This window comes from Trachemys scripta, chromosome 9 (genome assembly GCF_013100865.1).
Source record: "Trachemys scripta elegans isolate TJP31775 chromosome 9, CAS_Tse_1.0, whole genome shotgun sequence".
NCBI lineage: Eukaryota > Metazoa > Chordata > Testudines > Emydidae > Trachemys > Trachemys scripta.
Window position 1 is genome coordinate 92,872,430 of NC_048306.1, and position 21,190 is coordinate 92,893,619.

At 44.9% G+C, this 21,190-nt stretch overlaps 1 protein-coding gene across 6 annotated transcripts in view; it reads left to right on the forward strand.

Moving 5' to 3' along the window:
- Positions 1 to 21,190, forward strand: part of LOC117883194 (calcium-activated potassium channel subunit beta-2) — a 236,922-nt gene that overhangs the window by 200,680 nt on the left and 15,052 nt on the right. For 5 of the 6 annotated variants that reach the window (XM_034782281.1, XM_034782286.1, XM_034782287.1 and 2 more), the window contains exons 2-3: positions 6,249 to 6,368; positions 19,389 to 19,559. In XM_034782281.1, the coding sequence (XP_034638172.1) occupies positions 6,249 to 6,368; positions 19,389 to 19,559 (291 nt within the window). The remainder of the gene's footprint in view (positions 1 to 6,248; positions 6,369 to 19,388; positions 19,560 to 21,190) is intronic. The other variant, XM_034782283.1, reaches the window with a different exon arrangement.

Genomic DNA, 21,190 nt, shown 5'->3' on the forward strand with positions numbered 1-21,190 from the left:
AGTTCATTTCAAAAATGGTGAAACAAACCATTAACATTTCTGATTCCCCCCACCTTTTTTTTTTTTTTTTTTGGCTGAAACTTATTTACCCAAAATCAACCCAAAGTCATGAATAGTTTTGGTGACTCTCAAAATGCATTTTTTGGCGCATCTCAAAATACATTTTTTTGGCAAATTTGCTACTTGCCAAAAAACATTTCGCCCAGATCTACTTATGCCACGGTAGTGCCATTGAAAGCAGCAGGACTGCTCCTGGAGAATACTGCTACTCATTCTGAGTAAGGGTACCAAAATCTACCCCAAACAAATGCACAGGAAAGGGAGTAAACGTAACACGTACTTGAAAACACTAGTGGGAGTTGTAAAAAGCAATAGAGGGTCCTGTGGCACCTTTGAGACTAACAGAAGTACTGGGAGCATAAGCTTTTCGTGGGTAAGAACCTCACTTCTTCAGATGCAACCTCACTTCTTCACTTGCATCTGAAGAAGTGAGGTTCTTACCCACGAAAGCTTATGCTCCCAGTACTTCTGTTAGTCTCAAAGGTGCCACAGGACCCTCTGTTGCTTTTTACAGATTCAGACTAACACGGCTACCCCTCTGATAGTGGGAGTTGGACTCCATTTTAATGCTGTTGATAGATTGCTTACTTTGGTACACCTTGAGCTCCCCCAGACTCTGCCCTGGAACAGTGGTGATTTAAATAAAATGGAACCCTGATCCCAAGGACCAGTTGGATTTTGCAAAAACCAAAACACGGCCTCCCTTTCCAATCTCCATATTAACCCCATTGAAATAGGAACATAAGAATCGCCATACTGGATCAGACCAAAGTCCTTCTAATCCTGTCTCTGAGAGTAGCCAGCAGCAAGTACAAGATACTGCTTCAGTAGGCAGATGTTGGATAATCTTCCCCACAGGAAAGTCTCTCCTAACTCCTAATAATCAGAGATTGTTTTAAGACATGATCTTGATGGTTTATATCCATTTGAAAGCTCATTTTCTTCTTAGTAGATACTATTTTATAAATTTGGAGATGGCTGTCATTCATACAAATGTCCAGTCCCTCTCTGAATCTTGCTAAATTCTAAGCCTCCATAGCATCATTTGGCAATGAGTTCCACAGTCTCATTACGTGTTGTGTGAAAAAGTATTTCCTTTTATCAGTGGGGCTGCTCCAATACTATGGGGACATTATTTTGCAGCTTTGGGTGATAAGGACTGGGATTCACAGTCCAATTTGGGGGGGGGGAAGGGACGTTTAGTGCAAGGGAAACAAACGTGTTGTCTAACCAAACCACTGAACCAGCATATATTAACTTAGTTTCAGATTCCTCCATGTGAAATGTTTCTTTTCCCCTAAAGGCCTTCAGAAGAAGGATCCTGGAGATTTCACACTCCATTGTTCCTGTGAAAGGATTATAACTTATAGGTGACCCTTATAGCTAAAGCAAACACTGAACCAAGTCACTTACATCTGACCTTTGGAGTGGCTGCTGTGATGTCATTACTGTAACAATTTTACACAAGATTAGGCATGTAATTATCTGTTAAATAGTGAAGAGTGGCTTGGATTGCCCAGCTAATGAAGCAGGCAGCATTAATGATATCACATATGGGTAGCTCCAAGGCACTGGCATTCTGAAACATTCTGAAATCCTTCAAACTCTTCCAGAGAAAAAGACCTCTCCTTCCTTCCCATACACCCGTCTGTGCATTGCAGCCACCTCCCTCCACTTTGAAGGCTGCCATCACAATGCCTTCACTCGGACTAGGTGAGTCAGGAGATGTCTAGCTACCTGTGGTGATGCTGCTGCTGTTCATCCTACCGGAGAAGGACTGTATAACGAATGCAGGCAGCATGAGCTGTGTATCACCTCGACTGTATGCTCAGCTGTGTTTAGTTTAGAGCAAAGTCTATGATAACCAAGCTCCTCCAGGTCTCCCAATGACTATGGCAGTGGTTTAGGCTATATCAGCACAGCGTCCAGTAGGTCCAGCTGCGTCACTCAGCTGCCCTATTACAGTACTTTTAGTTTTAGCCGTTCACACACCATGTGTAACTTTACCTTTCAGTAAGTGACACCAACAGGAGTGATAGGACTGTGTGTGAACAGAACCTTAGAGGCCTTCCTCCTGAAGATTTCAATAAGTCCTCACAACTGCTTCATATGAACAGACTGAGTAAACTGATGAGCAGAGGGCCAGACCTCAGTTTATAACAGTGGACACTAAATATGGTACTAGATGCCACAATTTTCTGTTTGCTAGCTGATGTCCCCAATGTTAGAGGCCATTTTAGTCAACCTGAGTGTCATAGGGCTTGTCCACACTTAAAACGCTACAGCAGCACAACGGCACCATTTTAGTGCGTCAGTGTAGACACTACCTACACCAATGGGAGGGGTTCCCCATCAGCGTAGGTAAGCCACCTCCCAGAGAGGCGGTAGCTGCATTGACAGAAGAATTCTTCCATCGGCCTAGCAGTGTCTACACAGGGACTTAGGTCAGCTTAACACCACCACTGAGGGGTGTGGATTTTTCACATCCCTGAGCGACATATTTATGTTGGCCTAATTTTCTAGTGTAGACCATGGCTTACCCAACGCTGCACAGTGAGTCACTAGTAGAAGAGCCAGGAATAGGACTCAGGAGTCCTGTATCCCAAATTCTCTACTCTGATGGCCAGGGGCACTGGAACAATTTGTACAGTGGGGGTGCTGAGAGCCATTGAACCAAACTGTAAACCCTGTATATAATGGAAACCACTTCAAGCCAGGGGGTGGGGTAGCACCCCCAGCACCTCTAGTTCCAGCACCTATGCTGACCGCTTGAAAATTCTCCTTATTGGGTCATCATATCGATTAGATGCTGGTAGCTACTATTTTGTCCTCCAAGCCATAGTTATTTTAGTCACAAATGCCTTTTCTTATACATTGTTCCCCTAATACTTGACTACGGTTTTTTGCTCAGGTGAAAAGGAAAGAAAAGACTGTTTAGGTGTTCAGATACCACAGTGACAAGCGTCAGGGGTTAAAGTAAGGAGACTGGGAGAACACAGCTTCCTTTCTTCTTCCTTGCTTGTTTAAGCAGTGCTGTCCCTCCTTTTTGGTTGGTGCAAAGAACTCTCCTTCCTGCCTAATCTGTGTCCACCCATGAGTGTGATACAAAGACTTAGATTATTTATTTATTTTGTGGTAGTGCCAAGGAGCCCCAGTGATGGACCATGATCCTAGTGTGCCAGGCACTGTACAAACACAGAACAAAAAGATGGTCCCTGCCCCAGAGGAACAAATGGATTTTATTCATTTCAGTGTGATTTTGAGGGTGCTCAGTGCCAAAAGGCCAACTCACTGGTATATATTGTAGCTTTTTATGATGTCACCCAAGGCCTAAATAGGCAGAATGTTTCGGTGGTGGTTTTTAGAGAAGGGCCTCCTTCTCTCTAAATTTCAAGCCTCCTTCCCACTCCTCTGCAAAGTTTGGGGTGAAAAGACCCAGAATTTTGGTTTGCCCCATTCCTGAGATAGGGGTCCAGCTGTGAAATTCTGATCCAAATCCAGATTTGGATTCCAGCCCTCTCACCCTCCAAGCTGAATTTCAGTTCAGATCCAGCACTGTTTTTCCCCCTCCAAATCCATCTCCGTTAGTTCTAAGCATTCACCCAGGTTCACAGCTATGCAAATACATGAATCAGCCCTTTGTGAGACTTTGTAGATGATGGCGTGACAGCATTTTTTTTACACAAACAGCGCTCTGGAGTGCATGTGCCCCCTCACTGGAAACCACAAACAGCCGAGTTTATTTCTCAGTGAGCTAGGGAATGGCCACTGAGATACAAAAAGGTTCTACATTAAGGCACTTAGAATCCAGACTATTTCATTTTTATTATTGAATCCTGCTCCATAGTGCGATAAATGCACACAGTGCTTTACAAATCATAGAATGAGATATGGCCTCTGCCCAAAGGGACTTCACAATCGAGGGCCCGATCTGGTGAGATGCTGAGCATCATTAAGTCACCTGTTTGTAAGGATGAGCGTTCAGAACCAATTGAGATATAGTTAGGCTGGGAAGGATTAGCTTTTTATCCGTGAATGTTGGTAAGCCTTAATTTTGCCATATGCACACAAAGCGACAAAAAATATTTCCGTTGATAAATAAAATAGGCAAAGTAAGAAAAATTCTTCTTGAGAACTTATTAGGAATTGATTTAAGTGTATTTACTTTGTATACTTTGACAGGTGAGGTTGACAATTTGTGCTTTAACAGAGGGCTGACAGGGGGGAGGGATAGCCCAGTGGTTTGAGCATTGGCCTGCTAAACCAAAGGGTTGTGAGTTTAATCCTTGAGGGGGCCATTTAGGGACCTGGGGTAAAAATCTGTCTGGGGATTGGTCCTTCTTTGAGCAGGGGGTTGGGCTAGATGACCTCCTGAGGTCCCTTCCAACCCTGACATTCTATGAACTGTTAAAAAGCTTTAACTCTTTGAATCTCAACATCTACTCTCATTAAATAATTGTCTAACTCCCACCACCACCACAATTTCCTACAACTGTGAAAATTTAAACCAATAAAAAATGTTAAATGCATAAAACCCATAATTTGGTGAAACTGTGAAAATTCAAATAGATAAAAAAAATGCTTAAATATAAACATCCATCAAAATGATAAAGAAGTAAATTGGATCCTGGCAAACCTCGGTATAGATGAATTAAAAAAGAGAGAAGTGAGTCCAAACCAAATCCCTAGATCAAAACTTCTTTACATTTCTCCCCTCTTTAAATCTTAAGCTCTGAAAATGAAATGCTACTGGTATCATGCCCTGCTGTAGAAAAGAGAAAGCCCTGTGCAGCAGTTGTGCTCTGGGAGTGTTTAGGGAAATCACTGATTAGAAGGCAGTAGGAAGAAGCTATGGCAGGAGGAGGACAGAGAGCCTGCTTGGCAGACATGAAGTGGGAGGTTGTGCCAGGCTGGCAGTGGGTTGGGGGTATGAAAGAAAGCACAAATCTTAGAGTGGGAGCATTTGCTGAAGGGAGTGTAGATTAAGGGGACAGTAGGAGGAAATTAATTGGAGCCCATTTAAAAAACAATGTCCTTGTTCTGCTTCTAAGACATGACTGTATCAGCTAAGCAGGTTTGGAACAATAAAGCCTTTTAAAGCCTGTAGTGATATCAGATACACTTCCAAAAGAATAAATAGCTCCAGGTGCTGGAACTGTGTCTTTACTCAGGCAAAGTACCCACTGGGAGTTTTGACTGATTTAGGGTTGCAGGACTGAAATCTGTTTGTCTTTAAGGTGCCACCGGACTCCTTGTTGTTTTTGTGGATACAGATTAACACAGCGACCCCCTGATACTTGTAGCAGATACATAACCTCTTAATTAACATACATCATGTTGACGTGCTGGGGAAAAGGTATAATGCTGGCAGAGACTCTCACCAGAAAGATCAGCCTGTGAATGGTCTTCGCCTGATCTTATTAATCATGTTTGTTACATTAGTGCCTAAGAGCCAGCTAAGAATCCTGGCGATCAAAGAGTTAATCCATTATATGAGCAATAGAAAAAGGAAAACAAACTGTCCTCAACATTTATTCTGCATGCATCAATGGAGCACCTAGTCAAGTTGCTATGATTCTCTCAAGCAGCGCCAATCAGAATGCCAGCCGGGAGAGGGACTGTAACTGCAGTTAGATTTAACTACGAGTTTGGTGACAGATCAATGCATTCTGAATACACCATGGGCTCACATAATTATTTAAAATCTATGGCTGCTTCGAACAAATGTATCAAGAGGTCTTGGGCCAGGGAGGAGAGCAGGCAAAAGTGATGGGAACAACAAAAGATTCCAGCCTATTGTTTAGCCAGCGCTTGGAGTTCACTCCAAGGTGAAGTTTTCATTTTCAAGAGTGTGTGCAAGGGTGATCCAACAGCAAAGCAAGCGTTTGTCCAGGCAGTAAAGCACAGGCAAGGAAACGACATCTTATCTCTGATGTGAGCCAGTGCTAGCAAAACAAATGAGAGAGAAAAAAAAGTAGAAGATAAAGCTCCTGGAAGGGAACAGAGAGGGCATCTCTGTTACTTTACATATCGCCTCGAATAATCAGAAGGTCCACCTCCTCGGACCAGAGCCCACTGAACACTGCCAAGTGGGTAGGAATCCAGGCCCGGGAACTTAGCATGATGGACACAACATGGTTTGGTGTGTTTCAAATGAATACTGACAGAGACTATCCCTCTCCTTCTAGGTCCTTCCGTCATCCCTCCAAGACCTCCACAGTAAGGAAAGGCACCACTGGGCAATCCTCTAAGATGTTTATTTGGACCAGTGGCCGGACCTCCACATCTTACAGACATGACGAGAAAAGGTAAACTGCAATGGCACTTACTGTGTTTTGTGGTTTTTAAACTGGGGTCTCTCTGAAGCGTCAGACCCTGGCTTTCCCAAGGTGGTTGTGAAGTGGGAGGAGGGAAGGATGCAGGAGGCCATTGCCCCCGAGTGTTCCCCTGCCGGAGACTTCTTGATAAATGGAGGGGGTTTCTGATACAGCACCCCAAAGGGGGTCTGATCAGACATGTTGGAGGTGTGTTTAAGGTCCTTCTTGCCCCCACCCCCACCCCGTCACTAGCACTTGGAGTTCAGTTCTGAGGCTGGCACCACCCTGAACCTTTTTACAGATATGCTAGTCACCACACATGAGCACAACCCCACCACCACCACCAGCATGCTTCCAGTTACCATTGCTCGAGCAACACTCTCCCCCAACACTTTGGCTGTCCAGCCCAGAATGCCACCCTAAAAAAATTCCATGCATCTCACTGGTATGATACACGTGCTGAAATTAGAGAGTTGTCATAGACTGTGTGTGTGTGTGTGTGTGTGTGTGTGTGTGTGTGTGTGTGTGTGTAAATAGAGAGGACATGCAGTACAGTATTAGATTTTTGTTTTGTAATTTTGACAATAACAGTGTTAATTTTTAAGCATTTTTTCAATTTTTGTTTCCAATTTAAATGTTCAAAGTTAAGCATTTTTTCAGTTTTTATCAATTTAAATTTTCACAGAAATTATGGGGGTAGTCAGACAATAATCACGTAATGGCAATAGCTGAGATTCAAAAAGGTAAAGCTTTATAACCATTAATACACAGATTGTCAACATCGCATGTCAAAATATACAAAGTAAATATCCTGAAATCAAACTGTAATAAGTTCTCAAGCAGAATTTTTCTTACTTGCCTATCTGTAAATTTAGATAGAAATATTTGTGTTAGTTAGTGCATGTGCAGGAAAATCAATATTTGCCGACATTTACCAATACAAATCTAATCCTTCCAAGCCTATATGTATTGCACAATCACTTAGGGCATGAGAGTGAGCTAATTATTATGAAAAGGCCAGCTCATTTGAGTGGTGCTGGTGGAGGGGATTAGTTGAAGGAGACAAAGGAATAGCGCAAGTTACTAGAGTTCCGTCAGCAGCTAGGAATTACATACAAGAGAATGAAAGGGAAGGAGGGGAGAGGTTTAAAGTCCATAGACAAAGGCAGTGCTCAGTTGAGAATGAAAGAAGTTAAATATCACTGATGAGAGAACAATTGTCTGCTAGTGCCCAACCTCATCCATCCAAAACCTCTCCATTTGTAGTGAGATTTGCCAGGCGACCTGTTTCGGCAAGCATTTCCCTTTTTCCTCTCTCCTCCATCGCCCTTGCACTGGCTATTAAATGTAATCACAAAAAATCAGCCCTTGCTGAAGCAAAAACAGAGGTAAATGCATCCACAACCCCAGTGGGTTCTACTGGGATATTATTGTGGCTGGCCGGCCTCTGCTTTGGAAAATGTGCGTGTGGGGTAAGGTGCTCAACCTGCACCAAACCTACTGAGCTCTTATTTTGGTGCTTAAGTGGGAGCTGAGCTCATCTGAAAATCTGGCCCCATGTGGATCCTGTGCTGTTTTGAAAATCTGGTCCTATATAGCAGTATTTTTGTAAAATATTTAGGGGGAGATTTTCAAAGGCAAAGAGGCCAGTATTGCACCCAATTCCCATTGACTACCAGTGGGATTATGGCATTTTCAAAGGCACTGCCCTTTGTGCCTTTGAAAATGTCCCCCTTAAATACTTATTGGTCTGAAAAAATACATTCTTCTGTATTTATACCCAGAACTGGAAAGGGCTGTCCAAGGTTAGCCTTGTTAAAGACATTTACAGGAGATCTGATTTAATGAGCCCCACACAACTCCCACGGGCTCCCACTGATGTTGTCAGTGCTCAGCACTTTTGACAATCAGACCCTTCGTACCATGCTGCAAAGAGACACAAACAGCCAATTCTTTCCGGCACTAGGTAGTTATTCAGCAGTCAATGCCGCCTGCATCCAGGGTCGGATATACGCTGTAACACAGCAGCTCAGATAATCCAGGAGTCTGAGGGAGTGAGACACCGTCTACAGTACGCCTTGGTTACATTCATTATATTCTGCTTCATAAGGAAACAGCAGCAATATGGGCCCAATGCTATTTCTATTCAGTTCTATGGGCAGGGTGACCAGATGTCCCATTTGTAAGCTCGTCTACAGGTGTCTTGAATTTTTTTTTTAAAAATGGGCAAATGTTTCCATATTTTCTGTCTCTCCCCCCTGCATCAGTATTGGTGGGTCCTGCTGCTGGCTGGATCCCTGCTTGCCAGCTGCCCACCCACCAGCGATGAGCGGGGAGAGGGGTCCAGTGGCCGATGATGGGGGTGGGTGTGCAAGGCTGGTGGCGGGACAAAGCTGGCCACGCCTCCTGCTGGTCCATCAGCACAGCCCCTGCTGCATGTCGGCTCTTGGCCAGCAGGACCCTGCCCCCCATCCCATTTCCAGACGGCACTGGCTGCGCACTGTGAGCTGCAGTGGCTGGTGAGTGCAGGCAGGTGCCAGGGGTCAGCCAGTTACATGTCACATCGGCTGCACACCCATCAGCCCTTTACATGCTCCCCCTCTCGCTGTCCCCTCCCTGCTTTGCCCCTTTACACACGCCTGAGCCCCACTGCTCCTCCATATCCCTCCCCCTCAGCGGGGCGCGTCCGGCTCCCAGTGCTGTGCAGAGAACCAGCCCCCGGTTGGAGTGCTTAGCTCACCAACAGCTTGGCTGGCAGGTTCCTTCGTAGAATCATAGAATATTAAGGTTGGAAGAGACCTCAGGAGGTCATCTAGTCCAATCTCCTGCTCAAAGCAGGACCAACGCCAGCTAAATCATCCCAGCCAGGGCTTTGTCAAGCCGGGCCTTAAAAACCTCTAAGGATGGGCCGGCGCCCTGGGAAAGCCCAAGATCCTCTGGCCCAGGGAACTGGCCAGGAGGAGCCAAGCCCTGCATGTGCCAAAGCCCCACACAGCAGTAACACGGGGAAGCCTCTCCACCCTTCAGCTAAGCTCTGGAGTGGCGGGGGGAAGTGATTTCCAGCCTGGTCATGCCCCGAACCTGCAGGCTCCACAGCTGTTCCCCAAGCAGGGGCTTAGCACCCTGTTCTCCCACCTGCTCTGATTCCTTCTCCCAGGGAGTGCGGGGCTGCTCCATCCTCTAGGCACCCTCCCCTGCTGAGCCACCTCTCTGGCCGGGTTTGCTGAAGCCTTTGCAGTCAGGTTCCTTGGGCCCTGGTGCACAATGCATCCTTAGGGCTTAACCCCTTCTTGCCTGCTGTGTAGCCGGGGGACAGGAGGCGGCTGGGTTATGTCAGTGGCCAGCAGCAGCCTGGAGGTGTTATCTGCCTTGCGACTCAGTGCAGGCAGGAAGGGACAAGCTGCTTCCAGCTGTGGGAGGGGGGGCAAGGGGAGAGAGAGATGAGCTCTGCAAAGACATGGGCCAGGTCATCCCTTCCCCCGCACACACACTCCCCTGTGGCTGGAAGCAGCTCCCTTCCCTTCCCTCCCACACAGTGCCGAAAGGCTGCTGCTGGCTACATTCTGGTGTGAACCCTGGCAGAAATCTGGGGTAGGGGGGGCCTTGTGACCCTGCATGCCCCCCCCCCCATATGTTGCCTCGGGAAGACGTTGCACCAGGTACCAGGAACAGCGGGTCCATCCCAGAAGCCCAGCCAGGTATGGAGGGCGGAAAGCACCGGCCAGAGAGGGTCAGGTCGGTCATCCCCACGTGTGAGAGAGGTGTATGGGAGTGTGTGTGTGTGTGTGTGTGTGTCACCTCTCCCTGTGTGAACCCTAAAGCCTTAAAGATAAGAAAGTAAGTAAAAAGAATCCCACTACACAGTATTTCTTTTTAACAGGGGCTCAGTCAACTTGATGTTAATTTGAATGTTTATACTGCATAGTTCTGATTGATTGTCATTGAACTCACTTGAATACGAGTAATTTTACCAAGTGCCCTGTATTTAGCATAGGGAAATATGTTCACCCTATCAATGGGAGTTTTGCCATTGGCTTCAGTGGGAGCAATTAATGGCCTTCTGTGATCAGCAGCTGCCATTACACATACAACAGTACCCTTCCTCTCTCTCGTTGCACTGGCAATACTGTAATTACCATTGCTGCTTTTGACACAACTGATCTGGGTTAATTTCCCAGTCATCTCTGGACACCCATATCTAAGGTGCTGTTAGAGCCATGAAAGTAATAAATGATATTCTGTGAGAGTGAATGGGACGGAATAGAAAACCGAAATCAGAGCATCTCAACTATGGTCTCAGAAATACAAAAGGAGAGGAGTTAATGGAGTGCTAGCAGGAGGAACTCTGTGCTTTGCAGTGATTTTAGTGCATACCAGGTCACCTGCAAAATCACCATCTCAAATAAGGAGTGAACTATAGAGAAACAACCCCCAAACAACCCCTTTCATAGGAATTTGTTTTTTCAGGCATAATACAGGGAGATTATGGGATGGAGCAATAAGATGCTCACATAACAAAACCCCACAACCACAGACTTTTGAGGGGGCATATCTTCAAAAATAAGCACCTAACGCTTTGATCCTGCAAACATTTTTATGCACCTGAGCAACTTTACATACGAGTAGGCTACTCTCATGTAAAGTTACTCACAGGCATAAGTATTTGAAGGATTAAAGCCTGAAACTGCATATAATGCATGCTCATTTAGATGTTGTTGTTGTTGTTGTTTTTCAAATGTCACCCTCTACGTTTTGGGAGCCCTAAAGAAGGCTGTTTAAGCCTTCGCTCATTTCTCAATTGTCTTCTGTTATTTTTAACCCAAGTTCCTTTGCTTGGCAAACCTGAAGAATGTCTTTTTGGAGGGTTTTATGTGACCTTGTTTGGCCTGATCTAAAGCCCATTGAATTCAATGGGAGCCATTCTGTAGACTTCAATGGGCTTTGGATCAGGCCCCCAGATGAGTTTGCTTGTGTTACTACAGTTCTCGTTACAACAAACCTGATGCAACCACATACAGGTGGTGTTGTTTTTTTTAAAATAAATGAGCCCAAAAGGTCCCTGAGCGTTTAGCACCAGGACCTTTGCAGGTGATATGGAGGTTTGGATTTGACCTCTACGTTCAAGGATTTCAGGTACTAAAGACGCCTGGCATGAGGTAATTTGAATGATATCTGCATAACAACTGTGATGTCAGAGAACTGAATCGGGATTCAAAGTCATTTGGAATAATACAAGCACATGTGTATTCCCATCTGACCATGACCATGCTGTCAGATTAGGAAGTCTCAAAATTAACTAACCCATTAAACCCATTAAGGATGAGATTTCTTGGGCTGATTTGTGGTTGTTTTCAAAATCCAAAGTATGTCCCTCTAGCTCGGCTGGTAGATTATTGTAGATTTTGTATGGGAGACTTGAATTAGGGGGGCAATCCTGAGAGTCCTATTCCTCACATCTTCAGTGCGCCCAGACCCTGCCAATTTGGGACCTATTTGGGACCATCCTCAGCTCCTAATGACTGTGTTGGGTGTTGTAGAAGATCAACACCTCTTGGGATGGGATCTTGAGTTCTCAGCTGCCAGAGAGAACGTAGGAATTAGCACATACATTTTATATGCAAAATCTTGCCCTTACTCATTGTGGCCATGTAAGATGGGTGGAGAGGAGTAATGCTGGCTGTTTAGAGGGTCTCTGAGCCATTCATCCCTCTAGCACACCATGCTACGCCTTTTAAAAAGGTATAATATGAACCCCTCTCTAATGTATGTGACAAATTCAGCATATGCATAGCAGCACTAATACGACCACACCCTCAAGTCAGAAGACCAGACCCCTCAGACTTTAGTGTGTAGAAGGGTGCATTTGGCAGGTCCCCTCCTATCACTGAGGCTGGTGCTAAGAGGATGTAATGTCCTTTGTGATGGAGAAAGAACAGTTCTTGACTGTAATGAATATAAACAGGATTCTTTATTCAAGCCACGAGATTCCGACTTGTCTCTCTAGTTCCCAGACTGCCAAAACATAGCCTGTGCTGCCTAGTTTCATTGCATAGGGTCTCCCTAAGCTCTTGCCTGGACTCAGATATCATATAAGGAACTGCTAACTACACTGCAGAGATACTGGGAATTGAGAGGAAGAGATTCCCTCTGCTCTACCCCCATCCTACACAACACAGCCATGTGTAATTTTCCTCTCGTAGCAGTCACGTCAGAGTGTGCAGTCATCCGAGCTGCATCAGATGAGAGCCATTTGACAGGAGAACCTGGGGATTTATCAGGGGGAAATGGCAACTCAGAAACAGGAGGAGGAGCAAAGACCTTTTGTCCACCTGGGCTCATTTACATTAAGTTCCTTTGTACATGGGGAGTGAGAGAACCTGGGAGAACTCATGCTCTCATGTCTAGGACTTTAATAACTGAGCTCATGTGATAAGTCCCCATATGTCTAATTGTTTTTTTTAGAGTGAATCATCAAGATGTAATGGCCGGGATGCATTGATCTATGACTCCATTTGTACACACCGCAGTAGTGAGTTCATGGTGTCCAGGCAGCAACAGGACAGGGCTGGCGTTACCATGAGGCAAACTGAGGCGGATGCCTCAAGTGCCAGACTGTGGGGGGGCACCACTAGGACCCAGAGTGTAGAAAATTGTGTCTGCTGCTGGTGCACATGTATTCTCTCTGCTCTAGATGCACAGAGATGGTGGAGTGCTGTGCTGGAGGAAGGAGGGCACAAGAGACATAACAGGCAGGCAAGAGAAAAGGTGAGAGGGAAGAACAGAAAGCAGCAGGAGCTACAGGGAGAGAGAGGAGGAGGAGGAGCCTTTTATGTACCTCTCTAGCACCCCCAGGAGCCTGGACTGATTAACACCAGCTGCTCAGGGAGCTTCCGGTTTCCTGCTGCTTCCCTGAACCCACTTGAGGAAAACAGGCAGTCAACTGAAGTTGTTGGAGACAGTTAGGCCCTTAAGATGCTGATATCTTCCCTCATTCAGGCCCTCCTACCAGCCTGCTTATCCCCTTCAATTGAGTGTTGAGAACCACTATAGCTGGCACAGAAGAGCAGTCATGAGTGAAAGAAGAAAACTCCCCTCTGGGGCAGCATTCAGAAAAAGAAAGAAAGCAAAGGAAGCTTTTCTATCTAAGCAGGAAGGAGCTCTCCTGAGATACATAGACACAAATGTTCACGGTGAGCCTTCCGGCCCCAGTGCGGATGTGAGTGGTGAGGAGACGCCTGATCTTCCAGTTAGTCAGGGTGCAGGTGACCTGGCAGCTACTGCAGCATCCATATCTCCATCTCTAATGGATGTAACCATGCACATTCCTGAAGAAAAGTGTAGATCAGAGAAGAGTATAGTGGAGGTGCAAGAAACAGCTGCTGCTGAGTTTAGTTCCTTAAGTATAGATGATCCAGGACTGTGGACCCACTTGAGCAGTAGCCGGAGGGACTTCCTTGTACTGCATGGGCCACAGCAAGTGAAAACTTTCATGTTTCCCAAAGACAATGAAAATAGAAGTTTCCATCCAACACATTACTGGAGTGAAATCCCCAATAGTGACAAAGTGGAGAGGCCATGGCTTATGTACTCAAAAACCCAGAATGCTGCATACTGTTTTTGTTGCAAACTCTTCCAGTCTAATGTTCCAGCCACATTGGGTTCTATAGGAACAAAGGACTGGAAAAATCTGGCTAGACATCTGGCATGCCGTGAGAAGGCAGCAAATCACCAGAGAGCATTCCATAGGTGGAAAGAGCTTAAGATGAGACTAAGGTTAAAGGCCACCATAGATGATCAGCATCAAGAGAAGATTGCATCAGAGTCTCTTTACTGGCAAAATGTTCTGAAAAGGCTCATTGCCTTTGTGAGAATCATAGAATCATAGAATATCAGAGTTGGAAGGGACCTCAAGAGGTCATCTAGTCCAACCCCCTGCTCAAAGCAGGACCAATTCCCAGCTAAATCATCCCAGCCAAGGCTTTGTCAAGCCGGGCCTTAAAAACCTCCAAGGAAGGAGACTCCACCACCTCCCTAGGTAACGCATTCCAGTGTTTCACCACCCTCCTAGTGAAATAGTTTTTCCTGATATCCAACCTGGACCTCCCCCACTGCAACTTGAGACCATTGCTCCTTGTTCTGTCATCTGCCACCACTGAGAACAGCCGAGCTCCATCCTCTTTGGAACCCCCCTTCAGGTAGTTGAAGGCTGCTATCAAATCCCCCCTCATTCTTCTCTTCTGGAGACTAAACAATCCCAGTTCTCTCAGCCTCTCCTCATAAGTCATGTGCTCCAGACCCCTAATCATTTTTGTTGCCCTCCGCTGGACTCTTTCCAATTTTTCCACATCCTTCTTGTAGTGTGGGGCCCAAAACTGGACACAGTATTCCAGATGAGGCCTCACCAATGTCGAATAAAGGGGAACGATCACGTTCCTCGATCTGCTGGCAATGCCCCTACTTATACAGCCCAAAATGCCGTTAGCCTTCTTGGCAACAAGAGCACACTGTTGACTCATATCCAGCTTCTCGTCCACTGTGACCCCTAGGTCCTTTTCAGCAGAACTGCTACCTAGCCATTTGGTCCCTAGTCTGTAGCAGTGCATGGGATTCTTCCGTCCTAAGTGCAGGACTCTGCACTTGTCCTTGTTGAACCTCATCAGGTTTTTTTCTGCCCAATCCTCTAATTTGTCTAGGTCCCTCTGTATCCGATCCCTACCCTCTAGTGTATCTACCACGCCTCCTAGTTTAGTGTCATCTGCAAACTTGCTGAGAGTGCAGTCCACACCATCCTCCAGATCATTAATAAAGATATTAAACAAAACCGGCCCCAGGACCGACCCTTGGGGCACTCCACTTGAAACCGGCTGCCAACTAGACATGGAGCCATTGATCACTACCCGTTGAGCCCGACGATCTAGCCAGCTTTCTATCCACCTTACAGTCCATTCATCCAGCCCATACTTCTTTAACTTGGTGGCAAGAATACTGTGGGAGACCGTATCAAAAGCTTTGCTAAAGTCAAGAAATAACACATCCACTGCTTTCCCCTCATCCACAGAGCCAGTTATCTCATCATAGAAGGCAATTAGGTTAGTCAGGCACGACTTCCCCTTCATGAATCCATGCTGACTGTTCCTGATCACTTTCCTCTCCTCTAAATGTTTCATAATAGATTCCTTGAGGACCCCTTTGCCCTTCATGTTATTCTCCCAGGGGATCCTGCCCATCTGTTCCCTGAGGGAGTCAAAGTCTGCTTTTCTGAAGTCCAGGGTCCGTATTCTGCTGCTCTCCTTTCTTCCTTGTGTCAGGATCCTGAACTCGACCATCTCATGGTCACTGCCTCCCAGGTTCCCATCCACTTTTGCTTCCCCTACTAGTTCTTCCCTGTTTGTGAGCAGCAGGTCAAGAAAAGCTTTGCCCCTAGTTGGTTCCTCCAGCACTTGCACCAAGAAATTGTCCCCTACACTTTCCAAAAATTTCCTGGATTGCCTGTGCACCGCTGTATTGCTATCCCAGCAGATATCAGGGTGATTAAAGTCTCCCATGAGAACCAGGGCCTGTGATCTAGCAATTTCTGCTAGTTGCCAGAAGAAAGCCTCGTCCACCTCATCCCCCTGGTCTGGTGGTCTATAGCAGACTCCAACCACAACATCACCCTTGTTGCTCCCACTTCTCAACTTTATCCAGAGACTCTCAGGTTTTTCTGCAGTATCATACCGGAGCTCTGAGCAGTCATACTCCTCTCTTACGTACAATGCAACTCCCCCACCTTTTCTGCCCTGCCTGTCCTTCCTGAACAGTTTATATCCATCCATGACAGTACTCCAGTCATGTGAGTTGTCCCACCAAGTCTCTGTTATTCCAATCACATCATAGTTCCCTGACTGTGCCAGGACTTCCAGTTCTCCCTGCTTGTTTCCCAGGCTTCTTGCATTTGTGTATAGGCACTTAAGATAACTCAATGATCGTCCCTCTTTCTCAGCATGAGACAGGAGTCCTCCCCTCTTGCGCTCTCCTGCTTGTGCTTCCTCCCAGGATCCCATTTCCCCACTTACCTCAGGGCTTTGGTCTCCTTCCCCCGGTGAACCTAGTTTAAAGCCCTCCTCACTAGGTTAGCCAGCCTGCTGGCGAAGATGCTCTTCCCTCTCTTCGTTAGGTGGAGCCCGTCTCTGCCTAGCACTCCTTCTTCTTGGAACACCATCCCATGGTCGAAGAATCCAAAGCCTTCTCTCCGACACCACCTGCGTAGCCATTCGTTGACTTCCACGATTCGACGGTCTCTACCCCGGCCTTTTCCTTGCACAGGGAGGATGGACGAGAACACCACTTGCGCCTCAAACTCCTTTATCCTTCTTCCCAGAGCCACGTAGTCTGCAGTGATCCGCTCAAGGTCATTCTTGGCAGTATCATTGGTGCCCACGTGGAGAAGCAGGAAGGGGTAGCGATCCGAGGGCTTGATGAGTCTCGGCAGTCTCTCCGTCACATCGTGTATCCTAGCTCCTGGCAAGCAGCAGACCTCTCGGTTTTCCCGGTCAGGGCGGCAGATAGATGACTCAGTCCCCCTGAGGAGGGAGTCCCCGACCACCACCACCCTCCTCCTCCTCTTGGGAGTGGTGGTCGTGGAACCCCCATCCCTAGGACAGTGCATCTTTTGCCTTCCAATCGGTGGAGTCTCCGTCTGCTCCCTTCCCTCAGATGGGCCATCTAGTCCACTCTCCGCATTAGCTTTTCATCAACAATGGCAACAGAAAAATAATTGTCAATGCTCCTGGCATGACCTCATCAGCAGATGCTTATTCTTTGTGGCCCTGGGGTCTTGAAAAAAACTGGCAGACTTTCCCCACACACTGCTCAGTTTTCCAATCACCGTGTAGGTAGATTGTTTCTACAACATAGCTTGTAGTCCATCTTTTTACCTTTCATTGCACACTTCTTGGCTACAGGCCACATGGGAAACATTTGTAACTATTTTCAATTAGCTGTTTGTTTTTAAATCGTCCATTTAAATCACTTTTATGTTCTGGTGACATTAGAGACTGATTGCACTGTGTCTGGTTTACATCTACAGACTGACATAAGTCATGCTGTGTGATTGGCTAATGTTCTGGAACTGTATGACTATTGGTACCTTACTGCCTGCTTGCATTTGGAAGCAATGCATATCTTAATAGCAGCTATCAGAGTTAAATACATTTTGATAAATAATAAAAGGAGTGTAACATTTGACTGTTATTTTACATCAGTTCTTTGAAGGCAACCGCATCCAATAAAATCACAAAAGATTCCCCACAACACCACAGAAAATCTCAATAGGCTGAATTACTGTTTAGTTTCCAATGAAGGAAATAGTAGCAAGTCTTTAAGGAACCAGGTTTTATAGAGAAACCCTGGAAATCTAAGGAAGTAAATTAGAAGTGAACTCATAAACTAGGGAAAGAAAATTGTTACCTGGAAAAGGTAATGACTAGAAAAGCCCCCATATCAGTAGTAACAGAAGAAACTTTGAGAGATGCGGTGAAATCCTAGCCCTGTTGAAGTCAATGGCAAAACACCCATTGATTTCAGTGGAACCAGAATTTCACTCATTGTATTTTAGGTATGTTGAAATGTTTAAGAGTTTCTAGCAAGATCTGGGCAAAACTTTTGCTACAAAACACCAACCGCATGTGCCTTTTCTGGTTTTGGTTCTCACTATAAACTCAAATTCAGTTTAGATTCATCAAAAGTATTGCAAAGGTTTGGGAACCTGTGGTCAAAATTATTATCCTGTTTCTAGTGGACGTGGGAGTCCCATTTATGATTTTTCCATCAAAACCATTCTTTTTTAAATGACTGCAGTGTTATCCTTATATGTAGTAGTAACGCTGTTGGAAATTGCAGTGTTTGATGTATTAATGTAGATTACATGCTACTGTTTTTTTTAATAAGAACAAGTGAAACTTGATAGTTTCAGCTTAGATGAGTTGTGGGTTTGTTAGAACCCAAAATAATGCTCATTCTGATGTTGCTCACCTGCCATTTTGCAGATTGTAGAAGACGAACTACTTCTGGGTGGTACTACTATGGCCATTTTATGGTGATGCCAGGGCTCAAAGGTATGCGGCTTACATGCATCAGGTGCTGCCTGGAAGATTCAAAAGAATCTTAACAGAAAACACAGAAGCTTATGATCAGCTTCAGGTCTGTAAGTACATTTTAAACCCACAAAGTTTGAGTGTGTTTGAAATGTACTCAAGTACATCCCTCCCTTGTCACTGTGTCCCTGTGACCTTTGAATCATCAAAGGCCTGGAGATGAAAGGACGTAGGAAGTGAAAAGGACCCTCTCAGCTGGAGGGGAGAATCATTTGTATTTTTCTTAATTGCAGGGGAAAAGTAGCTTTGGTGGATAATTTTCAGATAATTCTTATGTAATGCATAAGATGTATTCCCATGAGTTTCATTTTAAAAATAGAAAATAAGGGCCTGATCCAAAGACCATGGAAGTCAATGGAAAGACTTCCATTGTCATCCATGTGCTTTGAATCAGACTCCTCTACTAACCCATAGGCAAATGAGAAAGAATGTGTTATGAGGTCCCCTCAGACATTTTTGGGTGGATATTGTCTTCTGGCCTGGCTATTATAATGAACTTAGGCCTGAAGAAAACACCCAGCAAAATGCCTAATAATGTTCAAGGGACTGGGGCAAGAGTTGGAGTTAATAGGTCAAAATTCAACTTTGGAGTAACTCCATTGGAGTCAATGATACATCAGAGATAGATTTTCTGAGCTGGCCCAAGTGTCTAAATGTTTATATTTGCAATACAAGGATTTTACCTTTTCAGGAATGACTGTAAAATATTTTGGAAGTGAATTAATTTCCTGCCAGGTCAGAATGAATCCATTGAAAAGGACATCTGAGGAACCCTTCTCTCCCATGAGATGGAAGTGGTGGTGGAACTACCCACCCTTTAGAGGGTTCACTGATTAAATATGAACTTCACATAAGCATGTATTATTTTCAACCTCAGAAATATTTACCAAAAAATCAGGGATCACGATCTACTGGACAAAAGGAAAACAGTCACAGCTCTGAAAGCAGGAGAAGATCGGGCCATACTCCTAGGACTGACTATGATGGTGTGCTCCATTATGATGTACTTCCTCCTGGGAATTACGCTGCTGCGGTCATACATGCAGAGGTACGTTTATTATGGTTACACTGTTCCTGGAATGTCCAGCTCAGCTGATTTCATTTCCCTCCCTGCTTTGACCTTTTAATGATTTGTCTTCTCTTCATGCTGCTCTTTGATCAGGATGGCCTGATTCTCCTCTAACTTACACCAATATAAATCAGGAATAACTCCACTGCAGACAAGTGAGTTGTACTAGTAAGCAAGAGCAGAATCAGAGCTACGGTATCTGACAAAACACAGATCACCAGTTTTAGCTTTGTCACTGTTTAATAAGAGAGAGAGGAGAATGAACAGTTTTGGATTCTGAAAACACCTTCTCCCTCACAATATAGATTTTGTGTAATATCTTTAACAGCTGGTCTGTGGCCTCCTAGAGTCCATAAACTATGGAGTGGCTATCGCTGTAAAACAGAGCCCCTGTCTAATTCAGCGGGGAGCAGCAGTAATATTCAGTGGCCTAGAGAAACAATACCCTTTCAAATGAAAAATGGAAGTTTAATTTGGAAAAGGGATCATGCTATTTTATAGCATTTAGTTCTCATGTAAGCTAATTCCTTCATTTTAACAAGTGAAATCCTGTTGAAATATAGTAATTTGCTAGAAGTGAGACATCATCTTTCATAGTTATTATACTGCACTTAATTTTTCTGATGTCCTTCCACAGCTTCCCTTCTTAGCTAAGGACCAGAAAGTTTGCCCTCTGATTCACTGGCTGTGCTTCAGAGTAACTTTCAAGCATGAGCCCTACTTAGACTCCATCCTAGACTTGTGATGGGGTTGTCAGCAATTCTTTTCTATTCTGATCCATGAAGACAGGGGAACAAATAATGTGCCATTCTGGATTGGACCATTAGTCCATCAAGCCCAATATCCTGCCTCTGGCAGTGGCCAATACCTGACTCTGCAGAGAAAGCAGGGGAAACATCCATTGTGTAATGCTGTACCTGTAGGAAACTATCCCTTCCTGACCTCTGCAATGCTCAGGATGGGCACTGATGCATGAGGATTAGTTGCCCTGCATCATATTCCCAGGCATAAAATTATTCATCCCTTTTTAAATCCAGACAGATCTTAAACTTTAGAGACAGAGATCAAGCCTGTTTAAACATCCAAGAGTGTTTACATTTCAAAATCACTCTCTCTCCCAGACCTCCTTAGCAATATAATTGTCAATTATGGCGGCTGTTAATGTCAACATTGCTTTTTTGGAAAGATCAGTTATGTTATGAGCTATAGGCCATATTGTCCAAGGATATCAAAACACTTTGAAGATATTAATTAACTAAGCCTCAAAACTCAGCTGTGAGATAGGTGCAATTATAACCCTTTATACATGGGTAAAATAAGGTACAGAGAAATAAAAGTGAAGGCGTCAGGAATAGATCCCAGGAGTCTCTGTCATTTCTCCTGCAATAGGCCACAGACAACAATTCCCCACCACCAAAATACATCTTGCCCTGATGGGCAAAAATCCTACACTTTTTTCATAATCATTAACAGAATTATCATGCCATAATTGAACTTTAATTATCAACCATTTTTAATACATGGAACCTACAACTATAATTGTTACCAGAGCAAAATACTTGGTAAGAGAATTATCCAGGAGATCATCTAAATCACTTAGCATATAATCT